This window comes from Armigeres subalbatus, chromosome 2 (genome assembly GCF_024139115.2).
Source record: "Armigeres subalbatus isolate Guangzhou_Male chromosome 2, GZ_Asu_2, whole genome shotgun sequence".
NCBI classification, from domain to species: Eukaryota; Metazoa; Arthropoda; class Insecta; order Diptera; family Culicidae; genus Armigeres; species Armigeres subalbatus.
This window is the reverse complement of record NC_085140.1, coordinates 157922413-157950392: the sequence shown is the minus strand read 5'-3', so window position 1 is coordinate 157950392 and position 27980 is coordinate 157922413. Positions and strand designations below refer to the sequence as shown.

General features: G+C 40.9%; 1 protein-coding gene across 3 annotated transcripts in view; it reads right to left on the bottom strand.

Moving 5' to 3' along the window:
- Positions 1–1560: 1560 nt before the first annotated feature.
- LOC134211072 (cell adhesion molecule Dscam2) overlaps positions 1561–27980 on the bottom strand; it is a 531807-nt gene continuing 505387 nt past the window's right edge. Inside the window, exons 10-18 of one of the 3 annotated variants that reach the window (XM_062687654.1) lie at positions 16315–16434; positions 15037–15210; positions 12608–14968; positions 3896–4036; positions 3713–3835; positions 3447–3649; positions 3053–3185; positions 2881–2971; positions 1561–2344 (exon numbers count right to left, since the gene is read on the bottom strand). In XM_062687654.1, coding sequence (XP_062543638.1) covers positions 2017–2344; positions 2881–2971; positions 3053–3185; positions 3447–3649; positions 3713–3835; positions 3896–4036; positions 12608–14968; positions 15037–15210; positions 16315–16434 — 3674 coding nt within the window. In that variant the 3' untranslated portion in view covers positions 1561–2016. Of the gene's footprint in view, positions 2345–2880; positions 3186–3446; positions 3650–3712; positions 4037–12607; positions 14969–15036; positions 15211–16314; positions 16435–27980 lie in introns of all 3 variants that reach the window. The other 2 variants (XM_062687653.1, XM_062687651.1) reach the window with 2 other exon arrangements.

The window sequence follows — 27980 nt, the reverse complement described above, 5'->3', positions numbered from 1 at the left end:
ATGAGCTTAGTGAAAAGATTGGACTGTTTATTTATTGATGTCAACGCTGAAAAAGCAAAGGCATACGTAGCACTTGTTCCTTAAACGAATGCGATGTTATTTTAATTCAATAAATATATTTTATAGATCTATATCCGCGCCGTCGCTATACGGATAATTTTTCGACATGTCATGTAAATCGTTCAGTGCGATGCACCAGTTAGTGCGATGATAAATTATTCCATCATAATTCTTAATCCTTGTGTGCCTTTTCCTCGGGTTTCAGTAGGAAAATGCTTTCTAACAGTAGAGGGAAATGGTGCAAAACGCACCCATGCAACCCAACGGCCTTACACAAAAAAACATTCTTAAAATCGTTTATACCAGCGGTTCTCAACCTTTTTCTTGAAAGGTACCCCTTCAAACTTTTGCATTAATTGAGGTACCCCCTCTTGAAAGGATCCTTCCGAGCTTTTTGAAAAAAGGCTTCCGGCTCTCTTAAAACGAGGCATCCGGGCCTCTTGCAAGGAGACACAGGCCTTTCGAACCTTTCGAAAGAAGACTTCTGAACATCTTGAAAGGAGGCATTCGTGCTGTTCTGAAGAAGGCTTCCGAGAAGCGTAGAAAGATGCTTCTAAACCTCTTGCAAAGAAGCAATAGAGCTTTTCTAAAAAAAGGCCTACATGCCTCTCAAACGAAGGCTTCCAAACCTTTAGATTCTAGATTTTAGTTCAAAAGCATGTTTCTAACATATTATTCAACATTTTGTTTAGATCAGGTAGATTGCATTGAAGATTTTTTAAATTCGCTCATTCGACATTTGTCCGTTTGATCTTTTGTTCTGCAGCCCTTCATACGCTGTTCTAGTTGAGGAAAGCAGGGTTCAATGAATCGCCTGCTTTGAGCGTGCTTACAGCGGCACACTATGAGTTAACTTTCTGAAATCAGTATGGCGAAAGGCATCTAAGGTTCAAATTTCTCAAAATTAAGCACCTTAATCGAAAAAATATTTGGTAGGCGTAGTAGCGGACACCATCCTTCATAACCGGTACCAAATAGTTTTTCATAAAAAGTTCCTAATTTTGAGAAAACCCGCGTTAGATGTCTTTCGCCATACAAATTTCTGGCGAAGGTACCCCCAGGGGTACATGTACCCCAGGTTGAGAACCGCTGGTTTATACCACATATCTGAAAAATATTACCATTACAATGCAATATTAGTTATTCAGTATAGAGGTGCAACGGAAAAATTGAGAAAAATCGCTTTCAACTGAAACCGATTTGCGATTATTTCACATGACCCTTAAGATTTTCGCTTAGTCTGCTAAAATAAACAAACAACCATGCTTTCACCATTTATTTCTTATGTAATTGAATCATTTTGCATCACCATTCGGGCTACAGGCCCATTTTTGAAACATACGTTGAATGCGTGAGAAAGTCTTGAAATCTTTGTAAAAATAAAGAACATTTTTGTCACGTGTGGTTTATATTGGTGAAAACATCTAAAAAGCTTATGGGTGCATATTAAGATGTACATACTAATAACCTCCCATTCCTCTGAATTGATCTGATCTGCGTTTTTTTTTGGCTTGCGATGCTAGAAGTTGCAAGTGGAAACCAAGGAAACCAAGTGCCAACAATGTTAGTCCGTTTAACTTAAGTTCTCAAAAATAAAACTAAATTGACGTTTGAGTTTGAGACACAGTATTCAAATTTTATAATAGTTTCGCTCACAATGCCATTTGAAATAAAAAATCAATTTTCCTTCATCCCCGCTAGTCACTGGTCACTATTACGTAAAGCAGATTGTAAAATTTGGAACATTACCCTCGTGTCTTAAAATGTGTTGCATTAGTCAGCCTGATAGTTAGTACCGGCAACTTAACCTACAGAGATGGCCTTATAAAACCTTTGTCTGATCTCCGAGCTGATACCGAGTTAAAAAAGTATCCGTAAAAATCCTGCATAGATGGTCTTCAAGTACTGTTGCGCGGTGAAGGTTGTCCTTAGGAATCTGGTGTAGGCGTGCAACTTCTAAACCGCGATGGAGTAATCGGACGGATGTCCGCCGGGGGTTTGCGTCGTGCTGACGTTGCCTCCGCCGCCAGGTCCCCCGCTGGCACCGCTGGCGGCTGCGTTCACCGCCGCCACACTATGGCTTTGCTGGGGTCGGGACCACAGAGACGATCGCATACCCAATTTCAGCTTCTTGATCGTGTCGATGTCGCACTCCGCCTCCGACAGCTCCAGCCGGTCCGGCGTGCCACTCTCGATCGGCACCTGGTGGAACAGCGGACCGCCACCGCCTCCCGGTGTATTGTCGGGTAAATGTAGTGGTGTAAGTAAGGATCTCATTGTTCCCCTATACATATAGATGTGTGTTTGATTGTAGTTGGTTGTCTTTTAGCGATTTTTTTGTCGTTTTGCTCGAAACAACACGATTTTTTATTGTTCAATGATTCAACAATGAGAGAACGGATCGTATTTTAAAAATCAGTTATAGATTAATGGGTTGTTGAAGAAACCTTGTCAGTTTTGGGGGCCAACTTTTTGTGTCTTCAATTGCTTCATAAGTCAACGTATCCCTTTATTAGGGAGTTTACGGTTTCGATCACTCGTTTAACGTTCTTAAAATTTTGCAACAATAGTCTCTAATTCTAGTTCGGATTGGCACAATTTCATCAACAATCGGAGGATAGTCGTGATGGAGTGTTGATTGTTCTACTACTGTGGATGGGACGAAACTGGGACGGCATGCGAGGAAGTTGAATCGTTTGAGTATCGTTTTGGCAACTACTACGAGGGGATGCGATTGGCGATTGAACGGTGGTTTTGCTACTGAGAGAGGATTTGTGTCGTGGTGTGGTGTTGGTGTTATGGAGATGAAGGTGATGGTACCTTGATCTGCCACGACGAGGTAGTGATTTTTGTTCAGACATCGGTGACAGGTCGGATGAGGTGCTCGATTGCGTGCCATGATAGATGAGACCTGGAATGGAACGCATGAAATGCTGGTTATAGACGAGCTCATCATCCCCACAGGCGGCTGGTTGTAGAAGGTCTTCCTTACTATGCTTGATCTTGGCGTCTAGCTGATTCGAAGACTCTGTCCGACTGGACGTTAGCTGGTCCTGATCGGAGTCTGACTCTTCACTTTCAGGCTCCGTCTTACGCGAATGTCTTCGACGACCTTTCGATGAATTCTGACGATCGAAACAAAGAAGAATACGTGGCTTTCATTAGTTTGGGTTTTGCTCCGCCTCCAGAACTCACGTGTTCACGCATAAAGCCTCTATCGCGCGCTTAAAGCAAACTTCAAAGATTAGGAAGTAGTATTCCAAAGGAATCTGTGTAGAATTTAAAAACGATCATTAAATCAAACAATAACAAAGCAACAACTAGAAGCCAATTAGCGTGTGAGTGTGAGTGCAGATTTGTTAAAGAAAGAGATAAGTTAAACGCACAATATTGTAGTAAGGCGATTGATTATGAAGCTGTCTTAGTACCGCTGCGGGAGGAGGTGAAGCGCATCCCTCGGTCATGGCACGTTCGTGGTACATGAAGGAGTGCAGTAGCGTATTGGCCGGTCCGCTGTGATGAGGCTGAGCCAGGGTGCTTGCTTCCGAGAGCTGAAAAGTTGCGTACGGGGATATGTCCTCGGAAGTTTCTACGAAGAATAGTAAGTTGAATGTTATTCCTAATGATTCAGTATAGAGTTCCCATAGTCTACCTGGTATCTTGTCGCCAGCTTGCAGTGCCACCTTATGAATAGTAGCGTAATATCGGTCCCGCTGGGCGTCCGTACTCTGTTGGTTGCCTTCCATCGTGTCCTTCCGCTCCCGACCACGTTGGCCTGGGAAGTAACGAGGCGGCTCAGAGCCGTAACCCAAACAGAACAAGACAATATACTCACGATATTTGTAGCAAACTACCGTGAACGCAATGCAGATAATGGTTGCCGTGATGGTGATGATGATTGGTATCAGCAGTTGTATGTTGCTGTAGAATACTTGGGAGCGATGACCGCGATGCAGTAGGTCCGGCGGTGGAGGATCTGCAATAATAATGGAATAAATTCAGATGGTTAGATATCAGCAATACCTCAGCTCAGTGGCGTAGCCACGGGGGTGGTTTTGGGCATAACCCCCCCCCAGAGACAACATTTTTAGAAGAATTTTTTTTTCGATACAATTTTTTTTTCAGATAAAAACCCCCCACCCCCAGACCAATTTTTTGGCTACGCCACTGGGCTCAGCTGTTTAAATGATTTGTATTGGCTGTTTTTCTTTCCCGAAAATTTCCATAGGTAAGCATCTTCACTACTAAAAATCCACACATATTTATTGGCAAAAATCCATAGATTTAACTTATGATGTTGATCAGCGCACACATAACCATTCTCCACGCGAACTACTAATAAAACATATATCCAAATAAACTTTATGTGTGGTATCGAATTAGCAATTATTTAATTTATGTTTGGTTCTATATCGATTATATTAGGGTGGAGCTATTGCAAAAATTTATAACGGCGACACATATATCTTATATAGATATTTTTGGCAGTGTTGTGCAATCAAAGCTAATTGCCTATATTCCGGGTATCAGCCACCCGGAGTGGATATTAATTACTATGTCTGAAACTCGATTTGTGCAATTGCGCAATATGTGAAAGATTTAGTTCGAAAATTGTATTGGAGGGTAACCACCTCCTTCGGCGGGGTTTGATCCCACGAAACCAGTACACTAGACAGGTGCTTTACCTACTAAGCTATTGAAAAAATGTTTACGCCATTCATAGATATAGCCGTTAGAAGAAAACGTTTTTTTTCGAAGAAAAACCTCAATTACTTTTGATCCGCATAAGATATGACAACGTTAAGTCCATGAAAAGTTGCGCCCTGCAAAGCACAAAAAGTGGTCTGAACATCACATTGCTGAGAAATTTGAAACAAAAAAGTTAGAGCAAAAAAAAACTGTTTTTTAAAGGGTCACCCTAAGTAAACTTAGGAAAATTGCTCTAAATCAGTCAATTTAAGAGCTAGAGAAATAATTTGTTAAGCCAAATGCTTGGAATCTGGCTGAACTACAACTTCGCGTAACATTGTATACCCGTATCTCTGCAAATGAAAAAGTTTTATTTTTCATTTTTTTTTTTCAAATGTGGCCCACCCTAATTTTTATGAAAACCTCAATAAGCCCCTCACCGTTAGGAGCAACTTTGTAGAACAATGTTTTTTTCTGTTTCTGCTATTTTCGGCTTGAACAACTTATTACCGCTTTATATGCTATCTGGACCACTGTGCATAGGTCGTACAGACTGAACACTTAACACCTAGACAACGGACAGGACACATAACACCCAGTGCACCGGTGGAGAATTTTTCGATCACGAAAAGTTTCCTTCTTACCGGGGCGGGAATCGAACCTATGCGTCTAGACGATTGACGTCGCTAACCGCACGGCCATGAAGCCCACATAAGAAGCTCTGGTTTTATTTCATCGGAACTCCAAAAATGTATTCATCTTTTTACGTTTAGTTCAGAGTTTAAAAAAAAAGTTATTAATCGGCTATGTACTATGCTAGTTGCTTAGTTGTTCATTTATTTATTCAAAATCGCGCTTCATTCGATTCGTTTATGAGTTTTGAATTTTGTTTTTTCCATGCACTGGCTATAAGTCACTATTTGGTATATTTTTGGTCTCAGCTTTGGTCACTAAAGTCGCTATTTTGAGCAGCGTTGATCGCTATCAGCCCTGCGAAAGCCTTCATATTAAAGATGAAGCTAAATGTTAAGAGGCTTGGAAGTCTCCTTTCAAGAGGCTTGGAAGCCTCCTTTCAAGAGGCTCGGAGGCTTCCTTTCAAGAAGCTTGGGAGCTTCCTTTCAATAAACTTGGAATCCTTTTTTCAAGAGGCATGGAATCCTCCTTTCCAGATGCTCAGAAGCCTCCTTTCAAAAGGCTCGGAAGCCTTTTTTCAAGAGGCTCAGAAACCAACTTCCAAGAGACTCGGTCGCCACCTTTCAAGAGGCTCGGAAGCCTCCTTTCAAGAGGCTTGGAAGCCCCCTTTCAAGAGGCTCGGGCGCCGCCTTTCAAGAGGCTTGGAAGCCTCCTTTCAAGAGGCTTGGAAGCCTCCTTTCAAGAGGCTTGGAAGTCTCCTTTCAAGAGGCTTGGAAGCCTCCTTTCAAGAGGCTTGGAAGCCTCCTTTCAAGAGGCTTGGAAGCCTCCTTTCAAGAGGCTTGGAAGCCTCCTTTCAAGAGGCTTGGAAGCATCCTTTCAAGAGGCTTGGAAGCCTCCTTTCAAGAGGCTTGGAAGCCTCCTTTCAAGAGGCTTGGAAGCCTCCTTTCAAGAGGCTTGGAAGCCTCCTTTCAAGAGGCTTGGAAGCCTCCTTTCAAGAGGCTTGGAAGCCTCCTTTCAAGAGGGAAGCCTCCTTTCAAGAGGCTTGGAAGCCTCCTTTCAAGAGGCTCAGAGCCTCCTTTCAAGAGGCTCAGAGCCTCCTTTCAAGAGGCTCTCAGGCCTCCTTTCAAGAGGCTCGGTAGCCTCCTTTCATGAGGCTCAGGAAGCCTCCTTTCAAGAGGCTCAGGCCTCCTTTCAAGAGGCTCAGGCCTCCTTTCAAGAGGCTCAGGCCTCCTTTCAAGAGGCTCGGAAGCCTCCTTCAAGAGCTCAGAGCCTCCTTTCAAGAGGCTCAGAGCCTCCTTTCAAGAGGCTCAGAAGCCTCCTTTCAAGAGGCTCAGAAGCCTCCTTTCAAGAGGCTCAGAAGCCTCCTTTCAAGAGGCTCAAGCCTCCTTTCAAGAGGCTCAGAAGCCTCCTTTCAAGAGGCTCAGAAGCCTCCTTTCAAGAGGCTCAGGAAGCCTCCTTTCAAGAGGCTCAGGCCTCCTTTCAAGAGGCTCAGAAGCCTCCTTTCAAGAGGCTCAGGCCTCCTTTCAAGAGGCTCAGAAGCCTCCTTTCAAGAGGCTCAGAAGCCTCCTTTCAAGAGGCTCAGGCCTCCTTTCAAGAGGCTCAGAGCCTCCTTTCAAGAGGCTCAGAAGCCTCCTTTCAAGAGGCTCAGGAAGCCTCCTTTCAAGAGGCTCAAGCCTCCTTTCAAGAGGCTCAGAGCCTCCTTTCAAGAGGCTCAGAAGCCTCCTTTCAAGAGGCTCAGAAGCCTCCTTTCAAGAGGCTCAGAAGCCTCCTTTCAAGAGGCCTCAGAAGCCTCCTTTCAAGAGGCTCAGAAGCCTCCTTTCAAGAGGCTCAGAGCCTCCTTTCAAGAGGCTTGAAGCCTCCTTTCAAGAGGCTTGGAAGCCTCCTTCAAGAGGCTTGGAAGCCTCCTTTCAAGAGGCTTGGAAGCCTCCTTTCAAGAGGCTCAGAAGCCTCCTTTCAAGAGGCTCAGAAGCCTCCTTTCAAGAGGCTCAGAAGCCTCCTTTCAAGAGGCTCAGGCCTCCCTTTCAAGAGCTCAGAAGCCTCCTTTCAAGAGGCCTCAAGCCTCCTTTCAAGAGGCTCAGAAGCCTCCTTTCAAGAGGCTCAGAGCCTCCTTTCAAGAGGCCTCAGAGCCTCCTTTCAAGAGGCTCAGAAGCCTCCTTTCAAGAGGCTCAGGAAGCCTCCTTTCAAGAGGCTCAGAAGCCTCCTTCAAGAGGCTCAGAAGCCTCCTTTCAAGAGGCTCAGAAGCCTCCTTTCAAGAGGCTCAGAAGCCTCCTTTCAAGAGGCTCAGGAAGCCTCCTTTCAAGAGGCTCAGAGCCTCCTTTCAAGGCTCAGAAGCCTCCTTTCAAGAGGCTCAGAGCCTCCTTTCAAGAGGCTCAGAAGCCTCCTTTCAAGAGGCTCAGGAAGCCTCCTTTCAAGAGGCTCAGAGCCTCCTTTCAAGAGGCTCAGAAGCCTCCTTTCAAGAGCTCAAGCCTCCTTTCAAGAGGCTCAGAGCCTCCTTTCAAGAGGCTCAGAAGCCTCCTTTCAAGAGGCTCAGGAAGCCTCCTTTCAAGAGAGCTCAGAAGCCTCCTTTCAAGAGGCTCAGAAGCCTCCTTTCAAGAGGCTCAGAAGCCTCCTTTCAAGAGAGCTCAGGCCTCCTTTCAAGAGGCTCAGGCCTCCTTTCAAGAGGCTCAGGCCTCCTTTCAAGAGGCTCAGAAGCCTCCTTTCAAGAGGCTCAGAGCCTCCTTTCAAGAGGCTCAGAAGCCTCCTTTCAAGAGGCCTGGAAGCCTCCTTTCAAGAGGCTCAGAGCCTCCTTTCAAGAGGCTCAGAGCCTCCTTTCAAGAGGCTCAGAAGCCTCCTTTCAAGAGGCTCAGAAGCCTCCTTTCAAGAGGCTCAGGCCTCCTTTCAAGAGGCTCAGAAGCCTCCTTTCAAGAGGCTCAGAAGCCTCCTTTCAAGAGGCTCAGAAGCCTCCTTTCAAGAGGCTCAGAGCCTCCTTTCAAGAGGCTCGAAGCCTCCTTTCAGAGGCTCAGGAAGCCTCCTTTCAAGAGGCTCAAGCCTCCTTTCAAGAGGCTCAGAAGCCTCCTTTCAAGAGGCTCAGAAGCCTCCTTTCAAGAGGCTCAGGCCTCCTTTCAAGAGGCTCAGAAGCCTCCTTTCAAGAGGCTCAGAAGCCTCTTTCAAGAGGCTCAGGCCTCCCTTTCAAGAGGCTCGGAAGCCTCCTTTCAAGAGGCTCGGAAGCCTCCTTTCAAGAGGCTCGGAAGCTAGTTTTCAAGAGATTCGGAACCCTCCTTTCAAGAGGCTCGGAAGCCTCCTTTCAAAAGGCGTGGAAGCTTCTTTTCAAGAGGCTTGGAAGCTTCTTTTCAAGAGGCTTGGAAGCTTCTTTTCAAAAGGCTTAGAAGCCTTAGAAGCTCGGATGCTCAGTAGCTCAGGCCTCCTTTCAAGAGGCTCAGGAAGCCTCCTTTCAAGAGGCTCAGGAAGCCTCCTTTCAAGAGGCTCAGAAGCCTCCTTTCAAGAGGCTCAGAAGCCTCCTTTCAAGAGGCTCAGAAGCCTCCTTTCAAGAGGCTCAGAAGCCTCCTTTCAAGAGGCTCAGAAGCCTCCTTTCAAGAGGCTCAGGCCTCCTTTCAAGAGGCTCAGAAGCCTCCTTTCAAGAGGCTCAGAAGCCTCCTTTCAAGAGGCTCAGAAGCCTCCTTTCAAGAGGCTCAGCCTCCTTTCAAGAGGCTCGGAAGCCTCCTTTCAAGAGGCTCGGAAGCCTCCTTTCAAGAGGCTCGGAAGCCTCCTTTCAAGAGGCTCGGAAGCCTCCTTTCAAGAGGCTCGGAAGCTTTCTTTCAATATGCTCGGAAGCTAGTTTTCAAGAGATTCGGAACCCTCCTTTCAAGAGGCTCGGAAGCCTCCTTTCAAAAGGCGTGGAAGCTTCTTTTCAAGAGGCTTGGAAGCTTCTTTTCAAAAGGCTTAGAAGCCTTAGAAGCTCGGATGCTTAGTAGCTCGGAAGCCTCTTTTCAAGATGCTCGGAAGCTCAGAAACGTTTTCGACAAAGACTCAAGTCAAAATTCACAATCAAAATTATGCTGATTTTAAAATTTTACGATTCTTCCGAAAATTATATAATTTCTTAAATTAACCGAGTTTTCAGAAGGTTTTTGCTGAAATGTACAAAATTAATCCATTTGTATCAACACATGCAGAAATATCCATAGAATTTGAAATTTTCACAAAAATATTGAAATTTTTTTTAGTGAAAATTTTAAAACGTTTTTTCTAAATATTTATAGTCTTCGAGTAGTGCCTGTATTGCACAAAACCGTCGATATATCATGAGAGTTACGCTTGATTGTATTCACAGCGAAAAAATAGGGGGTACCTCAATAAATGCAAAAGTTCGAGGGGTACCACTAAAGAAAAAGGTTGAAAACCGCTGGACAATGAGCTGATGTGATAAGATTCAAACAACTCGCCTCACAACTGAAGAAGGAGCAGTCCATAAGGTTTTTTTGTAGTTCTATATACTTCAAGCGTAGAATAAGGAATATAATTCGTTTCTGGTGGGCTTCAACACTGGGGAAATCAAACGTGGGGGAGCACGTGGATCACCAAATTGATTATTCCTAATAACTACATACATAAGTGTCTCATGTCTATAAAACATCACTCACTGTTTTTCTTGGAAAATTCGCTTTCGAATAAGCCCTTAACCTAATATGTAAGTCGCTCGTGAGAAAAGTTATCCTATTTTGTATAAAAAGTTACATTAAATGAGCTGTATGACCCATAAATCCCCTATAATTCAATATTTTTAATGAATTATATAATTATTTGATATTTTCATTATATCATTTGAAAATATCAAATAAATTAACATTACTACATCGTTTCCTTGCTCAGAATCATTGAGCTATATATTTTCATAGGGGAATTTGGGCAAAAAGGTAAGAAGAAAGAGTATCTCCCATCACCTCCTCTCTATGATCACATCAAGACTCATAACATATGACTATTCTTGTCTAGTTGTGCTATCGGGTATGGTTTGGAAATGTTTGGCATCGCTGCTATTCAAAAGTTTTTAAAAATCGTTTTTTTAGGTACTCAATAAAAAAAACCAAATAAAACATTTGTGAAACGATTTATTTCATTATATTTGTTCGGAAAACTTTTGTCAATATCTGTTCAACACTTTGAGACAATAATATCAACACTTATCTGTAAATATTGCTATTTTTACAGAATAGATGAAAATTGCACATGAAATGCACTTCGATGCTTATTTGACCCCAAAATCCCTTAAATTTCGAACTTTCACCAACAAAATATATTATGGACCCTTCTGTGGATCCACAGTGAAGAGATAAACACAATTTTAGAACAATGTCTTAAAGATAAAATGACAAATAGTTTGGAAACCCGCGATATATGGGGCATTAGGGCAAACGAGCTCAATAACTACATACAGAAGCGTTCCACGTTCATGAAACAGCACTCACTGAATTCTTTGCAAAATTCCCTTTCGAATAAGCTCTTGATCTCTTCCGTAAGTTGTTCGTTAAGAAAGTTATAAATTTTTTCCACCTTTGAAATCGGATTTCCCCATTGTTTGTTGGTTTTCCTGGGAGTGCCATCAGATTGGACAAATCGACGTTTAAACCTCTGTTTACAAAATGACATGAGTTCCCGAGAAATATTTAATTTCCGAAGGAATTTCTGAAAGGAATTTGCAAAGGAATTCCTCAAGTTTTTTCCAAAGGAGTTTATAAAGGAAATTCTGAAGAAATTTCCCAATGGAACTTATCATCAGTAGCCTTCTGAGCTGCGGAGGACAACGGATGTCCTTCGTAGCTTAGCAGGGAAAGCACCTGTCTAGTGTACTGGTTTCGTGGGGTCAAACCCCACCGAAGGAAGTGGTTACCCTTGAATACATTTTTCGAACTAAATGTTTGCCATGTTGTGCAATTGCACAAGTCGAGTTTCAGACATAGGGTAAGACGGTATAATATGCCCCCCCTAAGGCAACTCCTTGATAACTTTTTACTTTTCAACGCAATTTATGCAAACTTTGTGTTATTTGGTAGTTGGTTAATGCATTGCCCGTGAGTAGTCATATAAAAATATTTCAGTTAACACGTAATAAAGCTTTTTTAAAAAGTCGTGAAAAAATGAATTTTAAAAAGTGCCTGGGCAATACGCCCCACCTCAAACAAAGACGTTTAATTGCCCTTCATTAGTATTTTATCATTCCTATAATAAAAAGGCTACAAATTCTTATGCGCTTGACATTAAAAAACCAACATAGGTCCATTCAAGCAGGTGTGAATTACATTTCAATATTTTCCATACAATTTGGAAGCAACTGCTGCAAGCTCGCTGCGCTTGTGTCCAGTTGGTAAGGGCATATCGTCCTGCCTACACTGGGGCGTTTTGGCCAGTGAAACATGTTTTCGAAAATCGTTACATTTTTGAAGATGGAAGCAATTTTATATCATATTAACCACTGAGAAAAGTAATTTTGTTGCCCAACTGAGTGTTCCAGTGCAAGTTTTGCGGACAGTATGCCAGAGTCGCTCCAGAATGTTGAGCAAACAAACATGAAAAGTTACATCGAAACTGTAACTTTTTGTATTTTGCTATTATTTTCATTGTGTAATACAAAAATACTTCCACATTCACATAGTATGATGGGTTTACAAATACTTATAGGTACCAACTGTTTTTGACCCTTAATTAGTTATAGTTTTCTAGAAATCAAAGGGGGGCGTTTTGGCCAGGTGGGGCGCATTATACCGTCTTACCCTAGTAATTAATTTCTGCTCCGGTTGGCTAATACCCGGAATATAGGCAATTAACTTTGATTGTACAGAACTACCCCATGGTTTTATCTAAATTAATTTTCGATGAAATTTATAGATCTATTTCCGAACAAATTTCCGGAAGCATATATTCATCATTCCTGGGTGAGTTCTAGAATAAATTCCTGGAAGAATTTCCAATGAATTGCCTGGAGGAATTTCTAATAATGCTCCTGAAAGAATTTAAAAAAAATTCCTGATAGTTTGCCTGAAATAATGTATGTATGGTACCTTATATTGAAAATAATAAAATAGATAATAAATAGCTAAAAATAATAAATAGCTTCCTTGACCCTAGATAACTGTTTGCGATGGTTATTCCTTTTCGCCCAAACTTCATTTCATTTGACAAAAAACATTGCCATGTAACTTCCGAGGAACTGAGCAAAACATCTGTTGCCTATTATTTTTTAATCACTCACCTCCATCTTTCGTTAGCGTCACGAAGTTGTACTCCGCAGTCGTCGAACCGGCCACATTATGGGCCTCGACCTTCAGCTGGTACAACGTTGCAGGCAGCAGACCTGCAACCGTGTATCGTCGTTGCATTTTCAGTGCATTGGACGCCAGATGCCACTCGTCATCCAGACTGTTTGCCATCGACCGATACTGCACCACAAAGTACAGAATCGGGCAACCGTTATCTGGCCAGGCGTTCAGTCGCAGAACAACCGATGTAGAGTTCGGAGCTACTAGGACAGCTGCCGTCGGGGTGCCGGGGGCTTGTCCTTGGGTTCGTAGATTTAGTGTGGTACTGGCGGGTGATGAGCCGATTTTGTTGTGGGCTATCAAATAAATCTGATAGGTAGTTCCGCAAAACAGTCCTTTGAGTTCGTGGCTTTGAGCATGTCGGGAAATTTGCATCTCTTCGAGGTTTCCGTGCACCCTTCGGTAATGTAATGAGAACGCTGTGATTGGTGCATTTCCGGTTGAGCCAATTTTCCAATGCAGTAAAATGCTGCTAGAGGTAGCACTGGTTACGTACAGGACCGGTGGTCCAGGAGGAACTTGAACTAGCAGATTGTGCGTCAGTCGGTCAGTTCCTATCCCGTTGTCTACTTGACATGTGTAATTCCCGGTGTCGGCAGATTGTAGCATAGTGATGATAATTTCCCCTGAATCCAAAATCTGGATGTTGTGATGAGAACCTGATCGCAATAGGACGTCTCCTTTAAACCACTCCCGACGCGGTTGTCCAACTGCCATACAATTGAGCGAGGCCGATGTTTTCCATGGTCTGATTGTCAGTCCTCCGAAAGAGACTATTTTTGCCGGTATTCGACCGGAAGTCATTTGTGAGACCACTCGAGTGCTTTTGCCTTCGCCAATGCTCGTCGAAGCCGACACCCAGAACTGATATTCGGTGTGGCCTTGTAGTTGTTTCGCTTCAAAATAGTGCTGATGGGGCAGTAGGTTTCGTTTGTCATTGCTGATTTCTTCGCGGCCGTTGACGGCGCGCATGTAAAGGTTGTACCGTGTGATGATTCCGTTTGGTTCGTTAGGTGGCAGCCATGATACGTACAGAGAGGATGGCGAGCTGATCGCTATTTTGATGTCCGAGGGAGCCTCCGGGGCATCTTCATCAGTTTGACAGAAGACGGGAGGTGATATTACGCCGTCGCCCATTCGGGTATATGCGAGTACTTGAACACTGTAATTGGAGAACTTGCGTAAACTGGTAAGCGACGCTATTAGGGAACTTGTCTTGCGTGTTTCCATATCGCCATTACTAATTGATTCTTCGGAAACCGACTCGTAGAACACCGTGTACCCCTGTAGTAGACCATTCATATGTTGTTGAGGTGGTGGCTGCCAGGACACTTTTATGGATGTGGAGCTAGTTGACGAACATCGAATGTCCTCAGGTGGCTTACTAGGTACGTCCTCCATTGTTTGGGCAGTTACAGGTTCCGACTGGGGTCCAGATCCAACTTGGTTGAATGCCGAAGCAACAATCGTGTAACGAGTATATTTGGCTAAGTTTCCCAGCAATAATTCTCCAGTACCATCCTCGCCATCCCCTGATACAGAGGTGTAGTTATAGCTATTAGAATTAGTGTGCATCGATCGAAAACCAATACTGTATCCTTGAATTTCACCATGTCTAAGCTCGTAGGTTGGCGGCATCCAATTGATAAGAATTTCCGTTGATGATATTGGTCTAGCTGAGAGATTCAATGGTGCTCCGGCTGGTCGTTGAGGTTCGGTTTTGATGAAAAGCTCTTGACTTGGTGCACTGCGGCCAGCAGGTCCCTCAGCTATGACCCTGAATACGTAGTTGGTGGCTGGTTTTAAGTTTTCGATACTGGCTGCGTATTTCGGTGGGTCAAGTTCCATGTACATCCATTGGCGATCGATTTCGCGATATTCCACAATGTATTTGGTCACTTCGGCAGCATCACCTCCTCGCGGATGCCACTTCAAGTTTACTGATCGACTGGAGATCATCGTTGTTTCCAGAGAGGATGGTGGTTGCGGTGGCTCCTGGACTTGGAGCTGCACCAGCTGCTGATCTCGACCATACAAGTTGCTGGCCTGGCAGAAATAAGCGCCACTGTCGCCGCTTTCAACGCTGGATATCTGAACCTCGGCATGTATGCCTTCTGGCGTGGCATCTTGCTTGATGGATACTCGGTAGTTGTTGGATGGATTCAGTTCAACTTTGCCATTTCGCAGCCAGACCACGTTGATTGGTTTGTCGCCTTTTACTTCGCACTGCATGATCGCCGTATCACCCTTCTTGACCGTTACCATTTTTGATTGACCCGAGAAATAGGGTGAAGCTAGAAATAAATCAATTCTCATCAGTAATATCTCAAGTAATTGATAATTGACATAGTAAAACACTCACAGTTCACTTTCAGTTGAATAACCTTCCCAATTCCAGTTCCAATTCCATTGTGTGCCTGGCAGAGATAGAATCCCTCTCGATCTTCCTTGACATGCTGTAGCAGCAGGGAGCCGTTCGTTAGCAGCTTCGTATACGCTCTCTCCCTAACCTCTTCGTAATCGCCCGATTTGCTTCCTGTGGACATTAAAACAATTCAGAGACAATAAAGCAATGACAATTTCTTATCGTTTATCATTTAGTTGTGGCATAGACAAATAGTCATGTAACATCCGGTATTTGTCTGTCACAAAAACCGTTATAGAAGCAATGAAGATGTTTTTGGTGACGAAATATTGAATAATTCTCGCTTAACTTTTCAAAAGGACCTAAGTAACATTTTTTTCGTAAATTAATTTGAATAGCGCAATCCTGGGTACTGCGGATAGAGCCGCTTTTCTGCGCTCAAGCGAGCAGGGGGATATTTTGAAATCACTCCCATAAACAAAATTATTTTGCAGTTACTAGGCTGTCAAACATTTCCCGCTCTTCGAATTTCTCTTTCCACGCTGCATGAGAGCGCACAAATGCGCTAGACTCTACATGACTTCACTATTGTTTACATACATTCATGCTCCAATCAGCTGCTGAATCTCGTGAAATTTCGTAACGAGTGCTTTTTAGTTGCATTCCCACTAATTTTACACTCGAAATATAATGTGAGAATATTTGTTACAAAGAATACAAAACTCAAACAAAGTTTATTTTTATTTTTTCCCAAAATAATACAATACTTCTCAATATTAGATCAGAAACGAACATAACCACAATCTTCAATGTTTGGCTCCGACACAATAGAAAATTTTGGCTTCAGTTTGACAACCAAATCGATTCTATCCGCACCACTCAGGCGCAATCAATAGCTTTTATGTTTTTCTGTTGATTGTGCTACTCAAATTAATTCATGTTAAAAATGTTACTTAGGTCCTTTTGAAAAGTTAAGCGAGAATTCACGATAAAGAGAATGGTGAACAAGCATCAATCATCAGTTTGTCTGTGGATAGCGATACATTTCTACGCGAACGTGATTTATGCTGATTCTCCTGCCGCTGCCACAGAAGATGCCTTATCGAAAAGACAAAACCGCAGTATCACAATTAGGTGGACTATAAACATATCCCCGAGGTTAGCACTTTCCAACTACGGATATCATTAGAGATATCTGCTCCCGAAAAATCTATCTTCTCGCTACGTAGTCTTCTATTCAATAAGGCATCCTGCAGATTGAGTTTCGGGACCCACCTGTTGCTTTCTTCCATTGGATGGTTGGTGTGGGAACTCCCTGGGCTTGGCAGTGCAGCGTAATGTGGCGGTTTCGTTCCACACTCACGTCGATCGGTTCAACAATCCAACGAGGTGGTACTATTTCGATGTTTTCCACGTAGACAGTCGTAAAATATTAAAAGAGGGGAAGACGATAGGGAAAAAAAGAGAAATGGTTTCTATTAGACAAGACAGTTGTTGAATGTTTGGGTGTTGTTTTGCAAAGGAATTGGAAGTTCGATCGGCGACTGGGAGGTGCGACAAAAAAGGTAAAACTTTCGCTGCTTATGTTCTGGCGAATTATGACATATCCCGATAGCTTATCTACATTGGAGTTGTTTTTTCGTTTACCCAGAACAGATGTTATTTGGTTTTGGGGAAGGTTGCAGCAAACTGTTGTTCGGGAAAAGTTTTCTTGTTTATTGACTCAAGATCATCAGCAGCCGACGGGCGCCAATGAGGAAGAGTCGCCGATATGTCACAATTGCGCCAACAAAGATACAGTGAAGTGTTAGTTCAAGACTTCAAACTATAAGCGGTGCACGGGTTGTTTGGCTAATATCTTGGGTATATGGGGAGTGGGGTGCTTCATTTACTTTGAAATTCAGTTCAGGCCAGAAAAGCGTGTATAATATTTTGATACATAAGACAAGGTTCAGGGCGGTAGCAGTTGCGGCATTTACTGTAGATGATTCACATGTAGGATCTAATTGTATAATATGTGTATATGGGCTGCTATTGTAATACGGTACAGTCTATTATTGAAAAATTACGAATTTGAACAAAATTGGCGTTGATGAATGCACTCCAGTGCATTTTTGTGGTAATGCTGTTCTACAGCCTGCTACAGAATCAGTTCACTGGCTTTGTATGGGGAACAAGAATCACTTGGATCACATTTTATCATTATTTTATCATTCTTGGCAAACCAAGCGTTTCCTTGAAGATGTCGAACATAATCAGCCGAAGATGATTGTTCCTCTTTTTGAGACTTTTTTATATGGTAAATTTGTTGATTTTCAATCCCTTCCAGTAGTTTATTGATTTTGTTATGGTTCGGACCGAAATCCGCCCACCTCTTGAGATATCAATAAATTAAAGGGGGTATTTTTTTAAATTTCTTTATTATCGTGATTTTTTATATCTAGGTATAGGGGACCAGGGGGCATTATGAACACCCGGGACAGATTGAACACCTCCAATATTCTTGTTAATTCAATCATTTTTCTACTTTCAATGCAGCGAACTCTATAATCCTTTCATAAACAACTAATTTATAGCGTAGAAGCCATTGTTTTATTTTCTCAGCGCATAAATTTGACAAAAAAGTTAGAATGTCTTCCAAATGGTTAAAAATTATAGGTTTCAGCTCCCATAAAATAAGCTTTACTTTACCACAGAAGATGATTTCTCAATTATTGGTCATCCCATAGCAAAATTCTGTTATTTACAGTGCTCTGGCATGCATTTGTGACAAGTTTCCTTGATTTTTACAAAATTTCCAACAGTTTTTAAATTTGTCCACTTGTGGGGGCAAACTGAACACTCTATATGGGGGTAGAACTGACACCTTAAAAATTAAAAACATAACCTCAAACTCATCGAACTTGGCTTTCATATCGTGTTATTTTCGTGTTATTATGGTGCGGAATTATAAATCGCTATAAAAGTTCCAGTACATGACATATAAACCATAGAAGCATATATATACCATAAAAGTCGCTGAAAGTGCGACAAAAAAAGGAAGTGTTTTGTATAGATTTGGCAATCTCGTTGGCAAGTTGATCGGTACAATCCATTGGAAGGATTGGCGATGCCAGTAGAGTGAATAAGAGTATGCATAGATTATGCAATGCTTAGAGTAGAGACGATTGATAAGGGGTCTTGCAATAATTGTGAGGATCCATATAAAAACAATCATATGCTTCATACAGGCCGGCTGAAAGTGACATATTTTTGCGTTACGTAATCAATCTTCTTCTATTCGTCATGGAATTAATATAGAAAACGACCATATATGACCTCGCTTAAGAAGAGGGAAATAGATTTTCGGATGTTGATGATCCAAACACAATTTTAGGTGTCTCATACAAAATCATGTCAGGAAGATGAACAATTGGGTAATATTTATGTTGGATGGGTTATAGGTTATAAAATAGGTTATAATGGCATATAATCACAAGTAAGATAATTTTCTTCATATTTTATAAGGGTGTCCATTAGGGTGGCTCAAATTAGTATGGGAAAAACTTTGTTCAATTTTTTTGATGGGCCGCCCTCTTATCCTGTTCTATTTGATGCCCTGATGCTCTGGACAAAATTTCAGCCAAATCGGTCAACGTTTGGGCGGTGCTAAACTCGTTGGAAGTTTATATGGAAAAATGTATGCAGAAACATCCAAAAACAGTAAATTGCAGCTGGACTACACAACTTACCATGAAGAACTATGATACTCATTCAGATCTTGGAGAATTTAATACAGAATGTTATGCAGAAAACCGCGAGAAGATTTGAGTTTGCCCGGCTAAGTTATTAGCATTTCTCTGCAGTGGGGTTTGAGCAAATTTCGTTTCTTTTACCTTTGAAAAGAAATAAATTCACCCCTACAACGCTCCAGTAAAATACTAATATCTTTGCGTAATAAACTCTAATCTTCTCGCGGTTTTCAGCATAACATTCTTTATTTTATTTTACAAGAACTGAATGAGTATCATGGTTCTTGATCGTAAATTGTGCCGTCCAACTGCAAATTACTGTTTTTGGATGTTTCTGCATACATTTTTCCATATAAACTTCCAACGAGTTTAGCACTGCCCAAACGTTGACCGATTTGGCTGAAATTTTGTCCAAAGCATCAGGGCATCAAATAGAACCGAATAAGAGGGCGGCCCATCAACAAATTTGAAAAAGTGTTTTTTGAGCCACCCTAGTGTCCATACTGCCCCATGGGGGTGTCCAATCTACCCCGCTACCTTCAAGAGAGTAGTGAAAAATTAACTATTACAAAATCGTGCTATTTGATTGAAATTGCCTTATTTTCAATACAATTCAAAACAGAACTGGTAAATAACGAGTAATAGTATCATGTAATTGCTAGAAATCCGAATTATACTCAATTTAAATCACCTAAAATTGATTAAAACTTTAGGGTGTTCATATTGCCCCTTGTCCCCCTATAATAAAAATGAAATGGTCTGTGTTCGTATCCGCATAACTCGAAAACGGCTGGATGGATTTTCTTCATTCCTTCAGCAGTTACATTCGTAATAGTTTCCGACGGGTTTATATGATATTTCCTTAGTCGAAAATCATTAGTAAAGTTGAGTAAGTCGTGAAAAACTAAAATAAAGATTCGTATGGGCAGTTAACAACGCACAACATTTTCGCCTACTATGCAGGACAACGTCTGCCGGGTCGACTAGTACTTTATATACATGACAGGTAACTTTTTACCTGATAAAATGAAAAGTAGGATTTGAAACACAATGAATTATTGGAAGTGGCTATTTTTCTACCCGCCGCTACCAGTATGCAGGCGCCATCGTATATGCGCAAATAGCCAGCATGAGTTAACCGCCAAGCTGGTGCCGTTTCTGTCCTGCAATGCAACAGACGATACCACTGTTCTGCCATGCCGGTGGAATCGATGATGGCACTTTGGCAATTACTAGGTTGACCCCAGCCTCAGCCCACGACTTAAGTCCTCAATGGACAGACCACTCAATCTATGCGAGATCCCACTGTATGACAGTTGGGGTCCCTCTCCCTCTGCCATACTACTACCGAAACCGCTTTACTTACTCTATGCACAATTTGTGCACCTCATTACCAATCATTCGTACAATGTGAGGCTCACTCATAGGTACGTTCGACCACTCACTCTGTGGGGGCACTACTGGTAATAGCTACCCCCTTATAGGCGGCATGTGATGTGAGGAAGCCAAAATGCTGCAAGGGGGGCGCGTTATATTTTACCCTACTACTACTTACAGATTACTTTTTCAAATTTCTATGGGAAGTTCTTTGGATCTTTCCGTTATTTCTACTATAGGGCACTGCACGGAAAAATCTCTTTCTCTTTCGTTCTTCATAAATTTTGACATTTACTGGCCTTGTTGTTTTCTAATTTCTTTACAGCGAGAAAGAGACAAAGCAGTCCGTGCAGTGCCCTATAGGGCACTGCACGTTCTTCATAAATTTTGACATTTACTGGCCTTGTTGTTTTCTAATTTCCTTGCAGTAAGAAAGAGACAAAGCAGGCCGTGCAATGCCTTATGGTGAATAGTCATTTGGCCGAATAACACGTTAGGCTGAAAGTCATCCGAATTTCATTTGCCCGAAGTGAACGGTTAGGCTGAAAACGTGATTTGGCCGAAAAAGCCCTTTGTCCCAAAAGATCATTATGCCGAATAGGTTATTTGTTAAATATCTTGGCTGTGCATATGCACAGCACATGTTTCGAAATGGACAAATTGATATGATATTTGCGAAAAAGAATCCACGTGTGTTGGACCATTTGACTAAAAATGCCATTTGGTCGAAATGGTAATATACCAAAAAGGTATATTTTACCGATAATATCTTTTATCCGAGGTTATCATACGACCGAAAATGTTATTCGCTGAACTGGTAATATGATCAAAAACGTCGGCCCGTTTAGCCAAACCACATTTTTGGCAGTAAAGCCCTTTTTGCCAAACGACTATTTTGGCCAAATATTTGTTCTGTGTTGTACGGGTGAGTCAATTAATAAGCTAGAGAAAGTGTAGTTCGCGTACGATCGTGTTTCCTTCAGACTTCCTTTGTGCGGAGGTCATACATTCATTATTTGCAAGCAAATATGGGTACGTCAGCATACAAAAACATCAAGGCTTGGGTCTCTTCATTTTGCTTGATTTCAGGAAATGAGAAAGAGGACTCTTTGGTTGATGTGTGTGCTATGGAACCTGAAATTTACAATCGGAAAATCGCCTTCAACTGTTTTTCTCACTAGTTCCTGAGGGTACCTTGATCAGCTGGCATCAGAAATGGAAAAATATAGTGATGGATAAATGTAGAAATGCATATGGAACGGGGCTTTAATCGAACCATGTGTCGTTGAATTACTACACTTTAAATACACATCTTTTTAGAGTGGGCGAAAGGCGGTCTCTGTGATTGCGGCGCAGATTATCAGGATTTTGCTGTGTGGACATGCGAGGAGCATCGTGTCCCCAGATCTGCGTTAACTCAACATCTCCGGGTTCGAAGAAAACAACAGAAGCCTATTAGGGAAGTGTTGGCGGGTCTTGATCTTATTAATCAATTCTTGAAAGTAGCTGATCTTAAACTATAATACGCCCACCCTCCCCCTGTCGTACTTCGTTACGAATGTTTTCCTCTTGTTGTCCATTTCAAATTCTGTCGTTAATCGCCCTCTCGTATGTCTTTCTCTTATTGTTGTCTCCCAATAAAATGTTCGTTGGTATCGTTACAGAAGTAAAACATCATCCAAGAACTTCAATAATGTGAACATCAGCTGTCTTATAATTTAAGTAATTTCCTTTCATTTTCTACTGTAAAATCGTATTTCCTAACGGAGATTTTTATCAGGATGGTTTCCGATGATGCTTAACTAACAGCAGTTTGATGATATCACATATGCCATTCAAAGTCGTTCACTTAATGTAATGCGCTAGGGCTAGAGGATATCATACTCCAGACTGTTCCACTACGTCATCCCCCAAAAAAGCCACCATGGACAAATGCACACTTACGTGCTTTAAAGCGTCAGCGCTCTGCGGCACTCCAAAAAACAGCAGCTTCCGATCTCCGTACTATAAACAAGTGTTCAACCGCATTAGCCAATGCCCCCGTACGCATAACCGCTTCCTTTACAATCTATTTATTTATTTATTTCATCTTTGGTTCAAAACCACAACCACACAGACTAAAGTATCTTAATCCTATTTTTGAAGACAAGTTTACTAACATTAAAATCAAACATATCACATACATCGTTAAACAATCTACAACATATGTCAAGTGGTTTTTTGTAACCGTAAGCTGTGCGGTGTACCGGGGTCCAAAGCAAATTGGGTATTGCGTAATCGGCGGCTAGGTGCGTGGAAGTTGATTTCCCGGAGCACGCTACTGCAGTCAATTTTGTCACGGATCATGTCAAAAATAAAAAGTCGTTGTAAATACGTTCGGCGTTTGGAGAGTGTGTGCAAACCAATGAGCGTACATATGTGCTCATACGGAGGCAGGTTATTGGGATTGGTTCATGGCAGCTGCCATAATGCTAATCTGACGAAACGTTACTGGATGAATTCCAAGCGTGATGCATGAATCGCATGGTAAGGAGCCCATATTTGAACTCCGTACTCCAGAATGCTTCGGACCAATGAGCAGTATACTGCCGCTAACCGCAAGTCGAGCACATCTGTATATGGGGCTCCATATACAGATGTGCTCGACTTGCGGTTAGCGGCAGTATAGTGTTTTCAAAGCATAAACATCATCGAATTGTGCAGAGTTGCGACGCAGAAAGCTAAGCATAGTGTTGGCTTTAGAGATTGTCTTTGAGATGTGCTCGTTGAACCGAAGCTTACTGTCCAAGATAAGGCCAAGTCACTTTATGGAGTTAACTAATTATTATAATCTTTATTAAAGAGGTTTTTAGCCCAAGGCTAGTTCACCTCCGGGAGTTAACTCTCATGAGCGGTAACTGGTCCATCGAATAGTCAAATCTGATTGGTGAGTGAACACGGGAAAAGTAATGATTCTGCATTGGCTTGCATTATACCGTTTATCTGACACCACGATGATAAGCGCACATTGTCGACTTGAAGTGCACAGCAATCTAAAGCTGACTTCACGACTCGTTAAATTTTCAGGTCGTCTGCAAAGAGCAGCTTGCACGAGTGTAGCTGATCGCAAACGTCGTAGATAAATAGCGCAAAAATTAAGGGTCCTAGGTGACTCCCTTGTGGAATTCCAGACGGAATCCCGAATTCATCGGATGTGGCGTCACGAACCTTAACGACGGCTTCTCTTGAAGTCAAGTACGAATTAATCCAATTGACGATTCACGACGGTAGACCAAGTCGGTTCAGTTTCAAAATAATAACATCGTGCGGAACTTCATCAAATGCCTTCGAAAAGTCAATGTACACAGCATCTACTTGTTGTCGCTTCTCGATGCATCCAATAAAGGTTCCCCCAAATACACGCGAGGCGACAATCACGGCGCGATTCTATCGCTTGGCGATAGCGATTCTGTCGCCGTTGGTATGGAAGCGTAAATCAAACATTGCTTGCAGCGACCCAACGATAGAATCGCGGCGACTAGTTGTCGCCGTCGCGGCGATGGAATCGCTTAGGTCTGGGGGAGCCTTATCACTAGTGGTGAAGCTCATCAGATTAGAGATAGTCGAATGTTTTTGCATGAGCTCATGCTGGAATTCTGATATAACGAAGTTAACGGCTGGATAAAGCTTGCCATGCAACAGTCTTTCGAGAACTTTGCCCAAACAGTTCAGGATCGAAATTTTTCCACGCTATGTATGTTGTCGGATTTGAAGATCGGTGTAATTGATGCGTGCTTCCAGGCATCAGGGAACACGCCATCCGCGAGTGATCGGTTGAATATTATTAAAGCCGGGGCAGCCAGCGAGGCTGCACAGTTCTTTATGAACTACAGTGGAATCTGATCTGGACCAGGTCCCTTCGAAACGACTACGCGGATTTGGCAACATAGCGATTGTAGAGCTTTGCGCGGATTTATTTCTTACTTCAAATTTTAATAAATACTAGATCCAAGGGCATTTATTTGATAGTTATATGTAGATGGGCTTTATTTTCGATAGCAAAATGTAGTTGAAAAAAATAAAATTACGTTTGAAGTCTATAATACTCGGAAAATTTTACGTATATTTCCAGGGACGCCATTTGTTGTCATTTTTAATGATTTCTGAAACATGACACTGACATAACATGTCTGTTAAAGAACATCAACTAACATTTTTTATCTTGCGAATTTCGTAATTAAGAGATATTTATCAATTTATGATGGATTACGATCCTTTTACGATAAACTACCCAGCATGATGTATCATATCATTTTTCGAAAGTTTTAGGAATTATTCTATAGTGTTGAACGATTCATATTGCTTTCATAGCATTCATTTAGACAGAGCGAATCAGCGTTTTTATAGGCAAATGAAAAAAACAAAAATGTTCATTGATTCGATGCCGATGCTTCATTTAATTAAATGCTTGGAATGGAAGTCACTAATTTCTGACTATCTTCTAATTTCTGAAGGTATTTGAAAGGCGATTTCGACATGTAGTCTCCGACGATTTTCTGCAGATTAATTTTGATAGTTTATAACTTGAATTGACGACCAAATTCGAAATTCTGCATAAATTCCCAGGGAAACTTTATAAAAATATCCACAGATGGTCTAGGGAGATTTTCTGCAAACAATTTTGAAGCGATTTCTCCAGCAGTTCTAAAATCAACATCTAGGAGAACCTCCTGAAGGATTAACCCAGAAATTCCGGAGATAAATCTGCCCACGAATGATGAATTTCTGCTGGAATTTTCGGAGTAATTTTCGCAGATATTTTCAAAGATTTCAGTAATTATTTCAGTAAAAAACGACACAAGAATTCCTGTAGAAAAGTTGCGGATCAATTTCCGCTAAAAATTTTGTTGGAGTTCCTGCATAAACTCTTAGAGAAACTTCTCACAAGAATTGAAAGAAGACTTTCTACACAAATTCGCTGGAGTTTCTTAAAATTATTCTACAAAATTCCCGAAGAAATTTCTGCTGAAATTTTCGGAAATATTCCTCTGCAGTTTTCGAAGGAATTTTCGCTTCAAATTTAGAATTCTGATTAATAAATAAACGGAACTTGAGCAACTATGTTAAATTTTATATTATTTGTTTCTTGATACGAGTTCAAATGATTGTTATACAGAAGTTTTGTTAAAAAAAAAACGAAGTTGAATTGTCTCATTCTTCAATCCATATGCAAGTTTGTTTTGTGATAAATAATTACAACAAAGTTGCATAATTTATAACTTCAGAAGAAATTATCTATAATCAATTATGATCAAATTTGGTCTGAACAATCTTTGTATATCAATGGATCTTGTGCCGAATTTTATAAAATTCGATAAACAAACATCCTACTAACAATAACGCGGCAGCCCTTACTTTGCATTGTTCAATGTGCAAAAACGATCCATACAAAAATGAAAAACGATCCGTCAATAACATCTGAATGTTCCATAAAACGCTACCATAAATCCATGAAATAGTTCGGGAGATTCCATAAAGAATAATTTTATGATCCAATAATTGAAAAATGATCCATAGAAACTGTATTTTGATCCATACAATTTCAAATTTGCGCAATTTTTATTCCGATGATGATCCATAATTTCAGTAATATGATCCATAATTTTGATCATATGATCCATAATTTAGTTTAAATGATCCATAATTTTGATAATGTGATCCGTAATGCTTGGAAAGAAGGCCAATGAAACTATATTAATTGACCCACACATTTTTTTAAATCTATGGATCATTTAGCAATTTATGGATCATATCACCAAAACTATGGATTATTTGATTTGGTTGGTTATGGATCAAATGGCCAGAACTATGGATCATTTTATTTATTGATCATATTACTGAAATTATGGATCATCATCAGTCATCACCAGAGGCGCGGTCACGTTCCGAGACGTGGGTAGGACAAAAACTGAATTTCAAGGACTTTCCGAAGGTCCTCTCATATTTCAAAAGATTTTTTCGGACATTATCGGCTAAGTTATAAAACTCGCTTCGCTAGATTATTTCCTAGAAGCATGTCTGCAAACGAGTTTTTAGAAGTGGCTATGGATTTCTGTATTAAAATATTTAATGGTTTCAATTTGACCTTTCCCGTCAACATTTTTTATTCGCTCAATCGAGTGTTCATTTTATCTAAGGTCAACTTCTCCAAAGAACCCATATTTTTTGACGCCTCTAAGTATTTTTAAAATTTAAAACAAAAAACACTTTTTCAGACTCTGTTTTCGTTTTTTGAAATTGTTAGAGGCTTAAAAAATATGGGTTCTTCGGAAAGTTGACCTTAAATAAGCCAGAGAAACGATTGAGACAAGCTTCTAGGAATTCGAACCTTTAGCAAACTCTCAGAAACATCGCTATGGTCTACCAGTAAAGCTTATGATCGTTTAGAATTTTTCAGAGAGTTCTGAACTATTTACGGGTTTTTAGAAATCTTAAAAATAATTATACTCCAAATTTTCTCAAAGACTTATGACAGCGAATGTGCTACAATCATTATAAACTACACAGTTAAAAATTCTGAATATTACACGCCATAGAAATATTTGAACCCATATTTTTGTGTCTAATAACCTCTAATTTTACATGCAACTTTTTCTTATATGCAATATTGAATACAAGCTCCATACTAATGACAAGCTGTATTTTTAAAATATGATGAAAAAATAAGTCGAATCGAATGGAGCCTTTTTGTTACATCATATATGCTGTAACATTTTTATTCTGTGTAGTTCATATTTGCATAATCTCTTGTTTAGTTTAACTTCCAGAGATGAGCTAGACAGTAACTAGACAGTCTAGTTACTACTGTGTCTGCCTTATAGACAGGAGGTCTGCTGGAGAATACATCACATAATGTACCATAGACTGCATAACTTTTCTAAGTGAATACTTGATCTATACTTCTGAGGTATTCTTGGTCTCTAGTAGCATTAAAACTACACACTAACATTTCTTTCCTTTCCCAACTGACTGGCGCCATTATTGATCTATATTTGGGCGCACTGAAACGTGTAATCCTTTATTCACTTGGATCGTAGCATTCTGATAAGTCACGGAGAAAATACCATTGACAAGTATAGTCAGTCTAAGCTAAGCTATTTGGCTATATCCTCGTTTAGATATTCAACTTTTGTTTAATTCACCTGTCGGTCTATTAACTATTATGAAATTTCAGAAATTCTCGGAGCCTCCCGGAACTAGCAGAAATAATAACGTACTTCCAGAAAAAAATTAACAAATTTTTTGGAAGAGCAGAAACTATTAGAAACTTCAAGACTTCTTCGAAAAACTCAAATTTTTTTGGTATAGAAAGAATTTTTCATAGACTCTGAGATGCTTTTCGGAAAATAGTTCTCCTTTACAATCCCCGGAACCTCCACGATTGTCAGACTATCAAATATCTGATTAAATTTGGTATTTTCTTGTCATAGGACATAATCATGGGTAGGACAATGCTTCGACTGTCCTACCCAGGTATTTTCATGCGTAGGACATGTCCTACTTGTCCTACCCACTCCCGGCGCCACTGGTCATCACGATAAAAATGCGCAAGTTTGAAGTTTTATGGATCAAAATATAGTTTTTTATGGATCATTTGTCATGGGAAAATAGCAAGAATTGTATTGTTTTTCTTGACCATGTTAATGGAACATATTTCCCAATTAATTGCTAAATTTTAGCTTAGTTATGAATCGAACAATTATTCTTTATGGAATCTTCTGAACTATTTTATGGATTTATGTTAGCGTTTTATGGAACATGGAACAAACGATTAAAAAAGAAAATTGTACCGTT